Here is a 13,238-nt window from a genome sequence, read left to right on the forward strand (position 1 = left end):
GAGAGACTCTGGGAGGTTAAAGGGCACAGCCCAGACAGGTAGCGTTGCCGATAGGAATACACAACAGAAAGAACAGAAAGTACACAACTGAGCAAGAGGACAAGTACATTTGAATGTCTAGTTCGAGAAACAGACACCTCACAAGTCCTCAACTGGCAGCTTCATTAAATAATACCCGCAAAAAAACAGTCTCAACGTCAACAGTGAAGAGGCGACTCCGGGATGCTTGTGTTCTTTTGCCCATCTTAATCTTTTATTTTTATTGGCCAGTCTGAGATATGGCTTTTTCTTTGCAACTCTGCCTAGAAGGCCAACATCCCGGAGTCGCCTCTCCACTGTTGACGTTGAGACTGGTGTTTTGCGGGTACTATTTAATGAAGCTGCCAGTTGAGGGCTTGTGTGGTGTCTGTTTCTCGAACTAGACATTCAAATGTACTTGTTCTCTTGCTCAGTTGTGTACCGGGGCCTCCCGCTCCTCTTTCTATTCTGGTTAGAGCCAGTTTGTGCTGTTCTGTGAAGGGAGTAGTACACAGCGTTGTATGAGATCTTCAGTTTTTTGGCAATTTCTTGTATGAAATGGCCTTCATTTCTCAGAACAAGAATATACTGAAGAGTTTCAGAAGAAAGTTCTTTGTTTCTGGCCATTTTAATACTGTAATTGAACCCACAAATGCTGATGCTCCAGATACTCAACTAGTCTAAAGAAGGCCAGTTTTCTTGCTTCTTTAATCAGAACAACAGTTTTCAGCTGTGCTAACATAATTGCAAAAGGGTTTTCTAAAGGAACGTTGTGTTAGCTAATCCAACTGGTCATTGGAACACAGGAGTGGTGGTTGCTGATAATGGGCCTCTGTACGCCTATGTAGATAATCCCCCCAAAAATCTGCCGTTTCCAGCTACAATAGTCATTTACAACATTAACAATGTCTACACTGTATTTCCGATCAATTTGATGTTATTTTAATGGACAAACAATTTGCTTGTCTTTCAAAAACAAGGACAATTCTAAGTGACCCCAAACTTTTGAACGGTAGTGTACACATGAGATGAGTAATGTGGATATGTAGTCATTGTTAAAGTGGCCTTATTTAAAGTGACTAGTGATTCCTTTATTAAATCCATTCATTAAACTGATTAAAGTGGCCCGAGATTTCAGTCTGTATGTTGGCAGCAGCCACTCTATGTTGGTGATGGCTGTTTAACAGACTGATGGCCTTGAGATAGAAGCTGTTTTTCAGTCTCTCGGTCCCTGCTTTGATGCACCTGTACTGACCTCACCTTCTGGATGATAGCAGGGTGAACATGCAGTGGCTCGGGTGGTTGTTGTCCTTGATGATCTTTATGGCCTTCCTGTGACATCGGATGCTGTAGGTGTCCTGGAGGGCAGGTAGTTTGCCCCCGGTGATGCGTTGTGCAGACCTCACTACCCTCTGGAGAACCTTACGGTTGTGGGCGGAGCAGTTTCCGTACCAGGCGGTGATACAGCCCGACAGGATGTTCTCGATTGTGCATCTGTAAAAGTTTGTGAGTGATTTAGGTGACTAAATTCCTGAGGAGGATGAGGCGCTGCTGCGCCGTCTTCACCATACTGTCAGTGTGAGTGGACCATTCTAGTTTGTCCGTGATGTGTACACCGAGGAACTTAAAACTTTCCACCTTCTCCACTACTGTCCCGTCGATGTGGATAGGGGGCTGCTCCCTCTGCTGTTTCCTGAAGTCCACGATCATCTCCTTTGTTTTGTTGACGTTGAGTGTGAGGTTATTTTCCTGACACCACACTCCGAGGGCCCTCACCTCCTCCCTGTAGGCCGTCTCGTCGTTGTTGGTAATCAAGCTTACCACTGTAGTGTTGTCTGCAAACTTGATGATTGAGTTGGAGGCGTGCATGGCCACGCAGTCATGTGTGAACAGGGAGTGCAGGAGAGGGCTGAGAACGAACCCTTGTGGGGCCCCAGTGTTGAGGATCAGCGGGGTGGAGATGTTGTTTCCTACCCTCACCACCTGGGGGCGGCCCATCAGAAAGTCCAGGACCCAGTTGCACAGGGCGGGGTCAAGACCCAGGGTCTCGAGCTTAATGACGAGTTTGGAGGGTACTGTGGTGTTAAATGCTGAGCTGTAGTCGATGAACAGCATTCTTACATAGGTATTCCTCTTGTCCTGATGGGATAGGGCAGTGTGTAGTGTGATGGCGATTGAGTCGTCTGTGGACCTATTGGGGCGGTAAGCAAATTGGAGTGGGTCTAGGGTATCAGGTAGGGTGGAGGTGATATGATCCTCCAAGGATCCTTGATCCTTGATGTGAACACTAGACACACAACAGACACACAATAGACACACACTAGACACTCACTAGATACACAATAGACACACAATAGACACACAATAGACACACACTAGATACACACTAGACACTCACCAGACCACACTAGACACTCACTAGACACTCAATAGACACACACTAGACACTCAATAGACACTCAATAGACACACACTAGACACTCAATAGACACAAACTAGACACTCACTAGACACTCACTAGACACACACTAGACACACACTAGACACACACTAGACACACACTAGACACACACTAGACACTCACTAGACACATACTAGACCACACTAGACCACACTAGACACTCACTAGATACACACTAGACACACACTAGACACTCACTAGACACATACTAGACCACACTAGACCACACTAGACCACACTAGACACTCACTAGATACACACTAGACACTCACTAGACACATACTAGACCACACTAGACCACACTAGACAGACACTAGACAAACTAAGAAAACATTATTGCCACGCCACATAAGTTCACTGAATACCACAAGATGATTTTTAAAGTGATATAGCTGAAGGACTAAGCTATCTCCCAAAAGAAACTGGTAGTGTTACCTAATTGCCTACAGTAGCTCATCGTATTAATGCATTCATCTGCTAGACATATAGGCTTATATCACCCCATTCTCCAGATTGTCAGACAGGAAGTAATAATGTCTCTTAATATACTTCCTGGGAACGAATGTAATTGCAGTGCTCCTAACTGGGCCGTCAGTGTCGCAGTATGTTCCCTTGAAGGTTTGATTCAAGCCGAGAGCCATTGGAAATGCCATGCTGTGACCTGTGGATGGGCTGGGAGAGACCTATGAGATAACTGGTGCTCAATCAATGCAGGCCACTGAGTTAGAACAGGGGCTCTTCTGTCATGTCCACTTCTTAAGGACAATACATTGGGTCAGATAAGGTGGGCTGACTGGGTTCTGCCATAGGAATAAGGCCATTTGTTGAGAATCATGAATACAGGTATTGAGAACCTCCATGCGGTTACTGACTTCACTTGAGTTTGGCGTTCTGTGGCATGTGCCGTACAGGAGGCAGGACGGATCATAATAATTGCTGGAATGGAGTGAATGGAATGGTATCAAACACGTGTTTGATGTGTTCGATACCATTCCAAATAATTCCGTTCAAGCCATTACTATGAGCCACCGGCCAGCTGTCATGTACAGACGCAGGTGTATACTCTTGTGAAAATTGGAACAGTATGGAAACACCATAGTTTGTATTTCTTGATTGAAAGTTGGAGTGAGAATGAGTGAGAACTGTGATGGACAGTTGATGCTGCGTAGTTTCTTTACACTGTTGGAGGTGCCATTCTAACAGAATCCTCTCTTTCATTCCAGGTCTCAATTTGGAGGAAAATATTCTGGCTGTAGCTGATAAAAGAGCTGTCCGTGGCGCTGAATTCCAGATCCACAGAGATCCCCAGTTCACACCCATGCTCTTGTGCCACTCCTGATATCTCCCATTCCTAGCAGCAACCAACCTCACCACCAGAGCCAAGATGGACGACGGCTATGGACGAGATGGACGGCAGGACTTCATCCGCGGCGCCAAAGACATCGCCAAGGTGGTGAAGAAGCAGGCGGGCAAGAAGGTGGGCCGCAGCGTGGACAAAATGGCCGACGAGTACACCAAGCGCTCGTACAAGCGCTTCGAGGAAGAGGACGACGATGACGACTACCCCGTGCAGCAGAGCCAAGATGGCGACGGCTACTACCGCAACGACAGCCGGGCCAACGACGAAGAGGGCGGCCACAGCGACTCCACGGAAGGTCACGACGAAGACGATGAGATCTACGAGGGCGAGTACCAGGGAATCCCCCGGGCAGAGTCCGGAAAAACTGTTCCGGTGGACGGGATTGCTCCCCAAGCTCAGATCAGGGACCTGGCCCAGTTCGAGGCGGAGAGGAGGAAGGATCAGGAGGAGTTGGCCCAGCAGTACGAGACCATCCTGCAGGAGTGTGGCCATGGGAAGTTCCAGTGGACGCTGTACTTTGTGCTGGGGCTGGCGCTGATGGCGGACGGTGTGGAGATCTTCGTGGTGGGCTTTGTGCTGCCCAGCGCAGAGAAGGACATGTGTCTGTCAGAGGAAAGCAAGGGCATGTTGGGTAAGATGGTTCTAATGGCCAGCCTGTTGTCGATTATTCTAAGTGTATTACACTCTCTATTCCGGTTCCCTTATCCCTCTTTCCCTCCTTGTTTATTCGCTCTGTAGTCTTCTCACTCTATTTAGTCATCTCACTCTATTCAGTCCTCTCACTCTATTTATCCCTCTCACTCTCTTTTTCACTCTCACTCTATTTAGCCCTCTCACTCTATTTAGCCCTCTCACTTTATTTAGCCCTCTCACTTTATTTATCCCTCTCACTTTATTTAGCCCTCTCACTCTATTTAGCCCTCTCACTCTATTTAGCCCTCTCACTTTATTTAGCCCTCTCACTTTATTTAGCCCTCTCACTTTATTTAGCCATCTCACTCTCTTTTTCCATCTCACTCTCTTTTTCCATCTCACTCTCTTTAGCCATCTCACTCTATTAAGTCCTCTCACTCTATTTAGTCCTCTCACTATATTTAGCCCTCTCACTATCTTTTTCCCTCTTACTCTCTTTAGCCCTCTCACTCTCTTTATCCCACTCACTCTATTCAGTCCTCTCACTCTTTTTTGCCATCACTCTCTTTAGCCCTCTCACTCTATTTTTCCCTCTCACACTCTTTTTCCCTCTCACTCTCTTTAGGCATCTAACTCTAATTACCCCTCTCACTCTCTTTTCCCTCTCACTCTCTTTTCCCCTCTCACTCTTTTTAGCACTCTCACTCTCTTTTGTCCTCTCACTCTCTTTTGTCCTCTCACTCTATTTGGCCCCTCACTCTATTTCACTCTATTTGGCCCCCTCACTCTATTTTACCCTCTCACTATCTTTAGTCCTCCAACTATCTTTTTACCTCTCACTTTATTTAGCCCTCTCACTCTCTTTAGCCCGCTCACTCTTTTTAGCACTCTCACTCTCTTTTGTCCTCTCACTCTATTTAGCCCCTCACTCTCTTTATCCCTCTCACTTTTTTTATCCCGCTCACTCTCTTTATCCCTCTCACTCTATTTAGTCCTCTCACTCTCTTTAGTCCTCTCACTCTCTTTATCCCTCTCACTCTATTTATCCCTCTCACTCTCTTTAGCCGTCTCACTCTCTTTAGCCCTCTCACTCTCTTTAGTCCTCTCACTCTCTTTAGTCCTCCAACTATCTTTTTACCTCTCACTTTATTTAGCCCTCTCACTCTATTTAGCCCTCTCACTTTATTTAGCCCTCTCACTCTCTTTTTCTATCTGACTCTCTTTAGCCCTCTCACTCTCTTTACCCCACTCACTCTCTTTAGTCCTCTCACTCTCTTTAGTCCTCTCACTCTCTTTTACCCACTCACTCTATTCAGTCCTCTCACTCTTTTTTTGTGCCATCACTCTCTTTAGCCCTCTCACACTCTTTTTTACCTCTCACTCTCTTTAGGCATCTAACTCTATTTATCCCTCTCTCTCTCTTTTCCCTCTCACTCTCTTTTCCACTCTCACTCCTTTTAGCACTCTCACTCTCTTTTGTCCTCTCACTCTATTTGGTCCCCTCACTCTATTTTGCCCTCTCACTCTTTTTAGTCCTCCAACTATCTTTTTACCTCTCACTTTATTTAGCCCTCTCACTCTCTTTAGCCCGCTCACTCTTTTTAGCACTCTCACTATCTTTTGTCCTCTCACTATATTTAGCCCCTCACTCTCTTTATCCCTCTCACTCTATTTATCCCTCTCACTCTTTTTATCCCTCTCACTCTCTTTTTCTCTCTCACTCTCTTTTTCCCTCACTCCCTATCCCTCTCACTCTCTTTAGCCATCTCACTCTCTTTTGCCCTCTCACTCTCTTTCCCCTCTCACTCTCTTTAGCCCTCTCACTCTCTTTTTCTCTCTCACTCTCTTTTTCCCTCACTCCCTATCCCTCTCACTCTCTTTAGCCGTCTCACTCTCTTTTGCCCTCTCACTCTTTTTCCCTCTCACTCTCTTTTTCTCTCTCACTCTCTTTTTCCCTCACTCCCTATCCCTCTCACTCTCTTTAGCCGTCTCACTCTCTTTTGCCCTCTCACTCTCTTTTTCCCTCTCACTCTCTTTAGCCCTCTCACTCTCTTTATCCCTCTCACTCTATTTAGTAATTTCACTCTATTTAGTCCTCTCACTCTCTTTAGCCCCTCACTCTTTTTTCCCTCTCACTCTCTTTTTCCCTCTCACTCTCTTTATCCCTCTCACTCTCTTTATCAGTTTTTGTCTGCATCTCTTTATTCCCTACAATAGCAAGCTTGAGTTCAAAGAGGAAGCCTATTCTTTTTATTATTATTATAAAAAAAAATGTTCACCTTTATTTAACCAGGTAGGCTAGTTGAGAACAAGTTCTCATTTGCAACTGCGACCTGGCCAAGATAAAGCAGAGCAGTGTGAACAGACAACAACACAGAGTTACACATGGAGTAAACAATAAACAAGTCAATAACATGGTAGAAAAAAAGAGAATCTATATACAATGTGTGCAAAAGGCATGAGGAGGTAGGCAATAAATCGAATAATTACAATTTAGCAGATTAACACTGGAGTGATAAATCATCAGATGATCATGTGCAAGTAGAGATACTGGTGTGCAAAAGAGCAGAAAAGTAAATAAATAAAAGCAGTATGGGGGTGAGGTAGGTAAATTGGGTGGGCTATATACCGATGGACTATGTACAGCTGCAGCGATCGGTTAGCTGCTCAGATAGCAGATGTTTAAAGTTGTTGAGGGTGATAAAAGTCTCCAACTTCAGAGATTTTTGCAATTCGTTCCAGTCGCAGGCAGCAGAGAACTGGAAGGAAAGGCGGCCAAATGAGGTTTTGGCTTTAGGGATGATCAGTGAGATACACCTGCTGGAGCGCGTGCTACGGGTGGGTGTAGCCATCGTGACCAGTGAACTGAGATAAGGCGGCACTTTACCTAGCATAGCCTTGTAGATGACCTGGAGCCAGTGGGTCTGACGACGAACATGTAGCGAGGGCCAGCCGACTAGGGCATACAGGTCGCAGTGGTGGGTCGTATAAGGTGCTTTAGTAACAAAACGGATGGCACTGTGATAAACTGCATCCAGTTTGCTGAGTAGAGTATTGGAAGCTATTTTGTAGATGACATCGCCGAAGTCGAGGATCGGTAGGATAGTCAGTTTTACTAGGGTAAGTTTGGCGGCGTGAGTGAAGGAGGCTTTGTTGCGAAATAGAAAGCCGACTAGATTTGATTTTGGATTGGAGATGTTTGATATGAGTCTGGAAGGAGAGTTTGCAGTCTAGCCAGACACCTAGGTACTTATAGATGTCCACATATTCTAGGTCGGAACCGTCCAGGGTGGTGATGCTAGTCGGGCGTGCGGGTGCAGGCAGCGAACGGTTGAAAAGCATGCATTTGGTCAAGGGATACTTCGGGATTTTGGCAATGAGGCGTGCATGCTAGTAGATACCCATAGACTTCCAGTCACTGCACTAACGCTAGTTAGCATTGGCTCGAGAAACTACTTCTAACGTCCTTCATACGGTGCTCCCTAGTGGCACAGTGGTCTAAGGCACTGCATCTCAGTGCAAGAGGTGTCACTACAGAGTTGTCACTATCGCACAATTGGCCCAACGTCGCCTGGGTTTGGCCGGGGTAGGCCGTCATTGTAAATAAGAATTTGTTCTTAACTGGCTTGCCTAGTTTAAAAAAAAGTTTAATACTGGACACCGAGACATAAAAATGGTATCCACAAGTTCATCTGGCGCTGGGGAAGTACAGTCGCGACCATTTGAAAATGACACAACTATTGATTTTCACAAAGTCTGCTGCCTCAGTTTGTGTGAGGGCAATTTGCATATACTCTATAATGTTATGAAGAGTGATCAGATTAATTGCAAAGTCCCTCTTTGCCATACAAATTAACTGAATCCCCAAAAAACATTTCCACTGCATTTCAGCCCTGCTACAAAAGGACCAGCTGACATCATGTCAGTGATTCTCTCGTTAACACAGGTGTGAGTGTTGATGAGGACAAGGCTGGAGATCACTCTGTCATGCTGATTGAGTTCGAATAACAGACTGGAAGCTTCAAAAGGAGGGTGGTGCTTGGAATAATTGTTCTTGCTCTGTCAATCATGGTTACCTGCAAGGAAACACGTGCCGTCATCATTGCTTTGCACAAAAAGGGCTTCACAGGCAAGGATATTGCTGCCAGTAAGATTGCACTTAAATCAACCATATATCGGATCATCAAGAACTTCAAGGAGAGCGGTTCAATTGTTGTGAAGAAGGCTTCAGGGCGCCCAAGAAGGTCCAGCAAGTGCCAGGACCGTCCCCTAAAGTTGATTCAGCTGCGGGATCGGGGCACCACCAGTACAGAGCTTGCTCAGGAATGGCAGCAGGCAGGTGTGAGTCTGCACGCACAGTGAGGCGAAGACTTTTGGAGGATGGCCTGGTGTCAAGAAGGGCAGCAAAGAAGCCACTTCTCTCCGGGAAAAACATCAGGGACAGACTGATATTCTGCAAAAGGTACAGGGATTGGACTGCTGAGGACTGGGTTAAAGTAATTTTCTCTGATGAATCCCCTTTCCGATTGTTTGGGGCATCCGGAAAAAAGTTTGTCTGGAGAAGACAAGGTGAGCGCTACCATCAGTCCTGTGTCATGCCAACAGTAAAGTATACTGAGACCATTCATGTGTGGGGTTGCTTCTCAGCCAAGAGAGTGGGCTCACTCACAATTTTGCGTAAGAATACAGCCATGAATTCAGAATGGTACCCACACATCCTCCGAGAGCAAATTCTCCCTACCATCCAGGAACAGTTTGGTGACGAACAATGCCTTTTCCAGCATGATGGAGCACCTTGTCATAGGGAAAAAGTGATAACTAAGTGGCTCGGGGAACAAAACATAGATATTTTGGCCAGGAATCTCCCCAGACCGTAATCCCATTGAGAACTTGTGGTCAATCCTCAAGAGGCGGGTGGACAAACAAAAACCCACAAATTCTGACAAACTCCAAGCATTGATTATGCAAGAATGGGCTGCCATCAGTCAGGATGTGGCCCAGAAGTTAATTGACAGCATGCCAAGGCGGATTGCAGAGGTCTTGAAAAAGAAGGGTCAACACTGCAAATATTGACTCTTTGCATCAACTTCATATAATTGTCAATAAAAGCCTTTGACACTTATGAAATGCTTGTAATTATACTTCAGTATTCCATAGTAACATCTGACAAAAATATTGAAAGACACTGAAGCAGCAAACTTTGTGGAATTTAATATTTGTGTCATTCTCAAAACTTTTGGCCACGACTGTAGATAAAGGGCCTCATTAACAAAATCCATAAGTATCCCTTTAATATAAAATGTTCCCCATGCCACATTTTCCCCATACTCTTATTATTTTAACACACTTTATATGGGTTTACAGTATCTAAAGGCCTTTATAATTCACTGCCCATGTAACTACTGAACGCCCCCTTTAATTCTCAAACCATCTCTGAAATCCAAGCCAAATCCTATACATGCTTTGGTTCAGGTGTTTTGTAGCAGAATATACTGCACACTGGAGACCATAGCATAGGCCCATTAAGAGAATGGTGTGTGCTGTGCAAAGTTACTCATGTGACCATTTCCCTTTCTGGGGGACAATGTCCAGTCAGATTCCATGCCTAACACGCCATCTGTCTTTGGCCATTCAGCAAGGACACAATGAACGAGGGCTATGGTCCTAACACATTCAACTCATTCTCCGTTTTACTGGCATGCTGTGTTGTGCATGTTTTTATCGATTCATTTTGTTTGTCTTGTTGCTTTTTGTTTGATGTGGGGAGTGAGGTCAGTGTATTGAATGGCGTGTTCAAAGGGGTGTCATGTTTTTATAGCGCAGCAGGATTGAGAATGGATTCAAAAGAATCTCTCTCCATCACCATTACGTTCTCCTCTCTTGTTGTTCGGCCAAAAGTCATACTGGTTCATATTGATAGTTTTGTCAATGGAAGTTTTCATATTTAGATTTATTCAGTGTCTGATCATCCACATAACACTGACATAGAGATGACTCATTTGACATCCAGTCATGCATGTGTGGGTTGTTTTCTAGTCTACATATGGTATGTGTGCATGCTTTTGTATGTAATGGATGTGTAGGTATGGACTCCCAGCAGTGACACTTCCCCACATGTGCTCTGGCAGGCGTATATGCTTGTGTTTGTGTCTGTGTGAACGGCATGTGTGTGGTCTCTGGCTGACGACTGGCTTGCATGTGTATATCTCTCTCTTTCTCTCTCTTTCTCTCGCTCTCTGTCTCTTTGTCCCTCACTGGGTCTCTGTATGTGCTGTGTTGGGGGAGCCCGTATGGAAACAAGGCCCTTGGTCTCTCCCTTGTTACACAACATGCCTGACTCGTGCTGGAGTGCTTCTCTCATGTATGCCACTGTGCCGCCCATGGGTCCTAGTGTCCTCGCTGTTCCCTCCTCCCTGCCTGCCGTTGTATTAGTAGGCAGAATAGACCGCTGTTAGTGTTGTCAGAGAGCCAGTCTCTTTAACCTGATGCACTCTGGCGGAACCACACAGTGTGTGCGTGTGCGTGTGCGTGTGCGTGCGTGCGTGCGTGCGTGCGTGCGTGCGTGCGTGCGTGTGTGCGTGCGTGTGTGTGTGTGTGTGTGTGTGTGTGTGTGTGTGTGTGTGTGTGTGTGTGTGTGTGTGTGTGTGTGTGTGTGTGTGTGTGTGTGTGTGTGTGTGTGCGTGTGTGTGTGTGTGTGTGTGTGCGATAATGACCATAATATATTCACCCCTGCTGCACCCATCCAGCAGCGGTAAGCATCCACATTAGTCAAAGAGGTGAATTTGGAAATCGTGACACTGTGCTTGGAACATCCATTTTTTTTCATGAAAGACAGAAAGGTACATAGCCATAGATGCATTGTGTACATTTCTCTGTACAGAACGCAAATGGAGAATCTTTGGTTGCCATTTTACGGTAGTACTGTCTGCCGCTCAGCAAGAGATTTATGGAGAACTGCTGGAGATGTAGCTGTCAGACAGATTTAACACAGTTGAGCAGATACACTTCATTTCTACTGACAAGCAATATCAAGACTCCATTTTCTAAAATGATACCATTGTGTCTTGTTGACAGTGTGGTTATATTCAAACCGTTAGTCACGGTGCCTTTTCTCTTTACCGTGGTTATGTTTTCAAGGTGGATGTTAACATAGCCATAACCTTGGGAAAATTCACATGGTCCCCTTCGGTCTTTTCATTGTGTGCTCATCTCTTGTTTTCAGATAGCTCGGCTGGTAGCCCTGAGGGTAAAGAGAACCTTTCTCTCCCGGTGTCTCCTTGACCTTTAGATAAACATGGCACAAACTGCTTAGTATATCAACGGAAGGGTGGGAGAGATGGAAGGAGGGAGAGAGGGATGATTAAAAAAGGGCTGGACCGTGACAGCAGAGCAGAGCTGTGTCTGTTTTACTCAGCAAAGCAAGGAGGAACATCGTAGGCATTTAAGGGACTGTTAAGGCAGTGTGTTCGCATATTAGCAATGGAAGATGTAGGGCTTTTTAGCAAAGGTACTGTCATGTTAGCATTTAGTGATGCATGATGGATGTAGTAGTGTATTAGAAAACAATCTTAGCATTGGTAGTATTATATTAGCATTTAGGATATTTTGTGAGGGAACAGAATGTCCTATGTTTAGTGTTTTTATGTTTTTAGCAAAGGCGCAACATCAGCATTTTAACAATGTACAACAAAGTAGGAAGCTTTTTAGCTTTTGCAAAGAAACATTAACACCATGATAGATTTACTGCTTTTTTACGAGCGGACAGAATTTGTGAGAGCAGTAGCATTTTGACTGTAATGGTGATGGTCAACTAATTCAACTGGCACAATGCTCTCTACTCTATGAAGGATCCTCTGCCCCTGGCTCACTCAAAAAAGCCCTGTGCGCTCTCGCAGAAAGGGGAAAATGGCTATTAATAGCGCCCCCTTAACCCCGCTTCCCGCACGCACGCACACACACACACACACACACACACACACACACACACACACACACACACACACACACACACACACACACACACACACACACACACACACAAACACACACACTCCTCCATAGCCCTGAAGCCTCAGTGAGCTCTGTCACCGCACTGCAGCTCACAGATTGTGGACTCTCTCCTCTCATCACTCTCTCTCTTCTCCTCCTCTCCCCTCCCCTCCCCACATCCTATTTTCTCTTTTGAATCATGTGGAGCTCAGCTGTCTGGAAGGCTCCTCCTACCTCTCTCTCTTTCCCACTCTCTCTCTCTCTCTCTCTCTCTCTCTATATCTCTCTCTCTCTCTCTCTCTCTCTCTCTCTCTCTCTCTCTCTCTCTCTCTCTCTCTCTCTCTCTCTCTCTCTCTCTCTAACTGCCTCCCATGTGAGTCTCTGCTACTGTTTCCGTGGGCCTCTTGGGTACAGTAAACAGATTCAACTTTGGTTAGCAACAGCACTCAGGGTTGGCAGAATTCTAACAGACCACCATTGGATGCAAGCCGGCACGACAGTTTATCGTAATAAACTCACTCAATTACGCTTGAATGAAAAATAAACATCAGCGATGTTTATGAGTACTACAGTAGGCTACTGTAAGTTTCATCATGGGATCCGTAGCCAATAAGCCAGAATTTGTAAAATGCCTAATATGAAATATGGAAGGGGTATCATGGCAGAATTCACAAGCCATTTGTGAATACCTCCTCAACTATAGCATTTTTTTTGTGAGTGTGGATGTTTTATACAGTTACCATCAGCAACCATTTATTTTAATAAAATTGCAAATAA

General features: G+C 45.3%; 1 protein-coding gene across 1 annotated transcript in view; it reads left to right on the forward strand.

Annotated features, from left to right (window-relative positions):
- The first annotated feature begins 3,863 nt into the window (after window positions 1–3,863).
- Window positions 3,864–13,238, forward strand: part of LOC120047604 (synaptic vesicle glycoprotein 2A-like) — a 28,376-nt gene continuing 19,001 nt past the window's right edge. Inside the window, exon 1 of the mRNA XM_038993143.1 lies at window positions 3,864–4,470. Coding sequence (XP_038849071.1) covers window positions 3,864–4,470 — 607 coding nt within the window. The remainder of the gene's footprint in view (window positions 4,471–13,238) is intronic.

The sequence above is a fragment of the Salvelinus namaycush genome, chromosome 5 (assembly GCF_016432855.1).
Source record: "Salvelinus namaycush isolate Seneca chromosome 5, SaNama_1.0, whole genome shotgun sequence".
Lineage (NCBI taxonomy): Eukaryota > Metazoa > Chordata > Actinopteri > Salmoniformes > Salmonidae > Salvelinus > Salvelinus namaycush.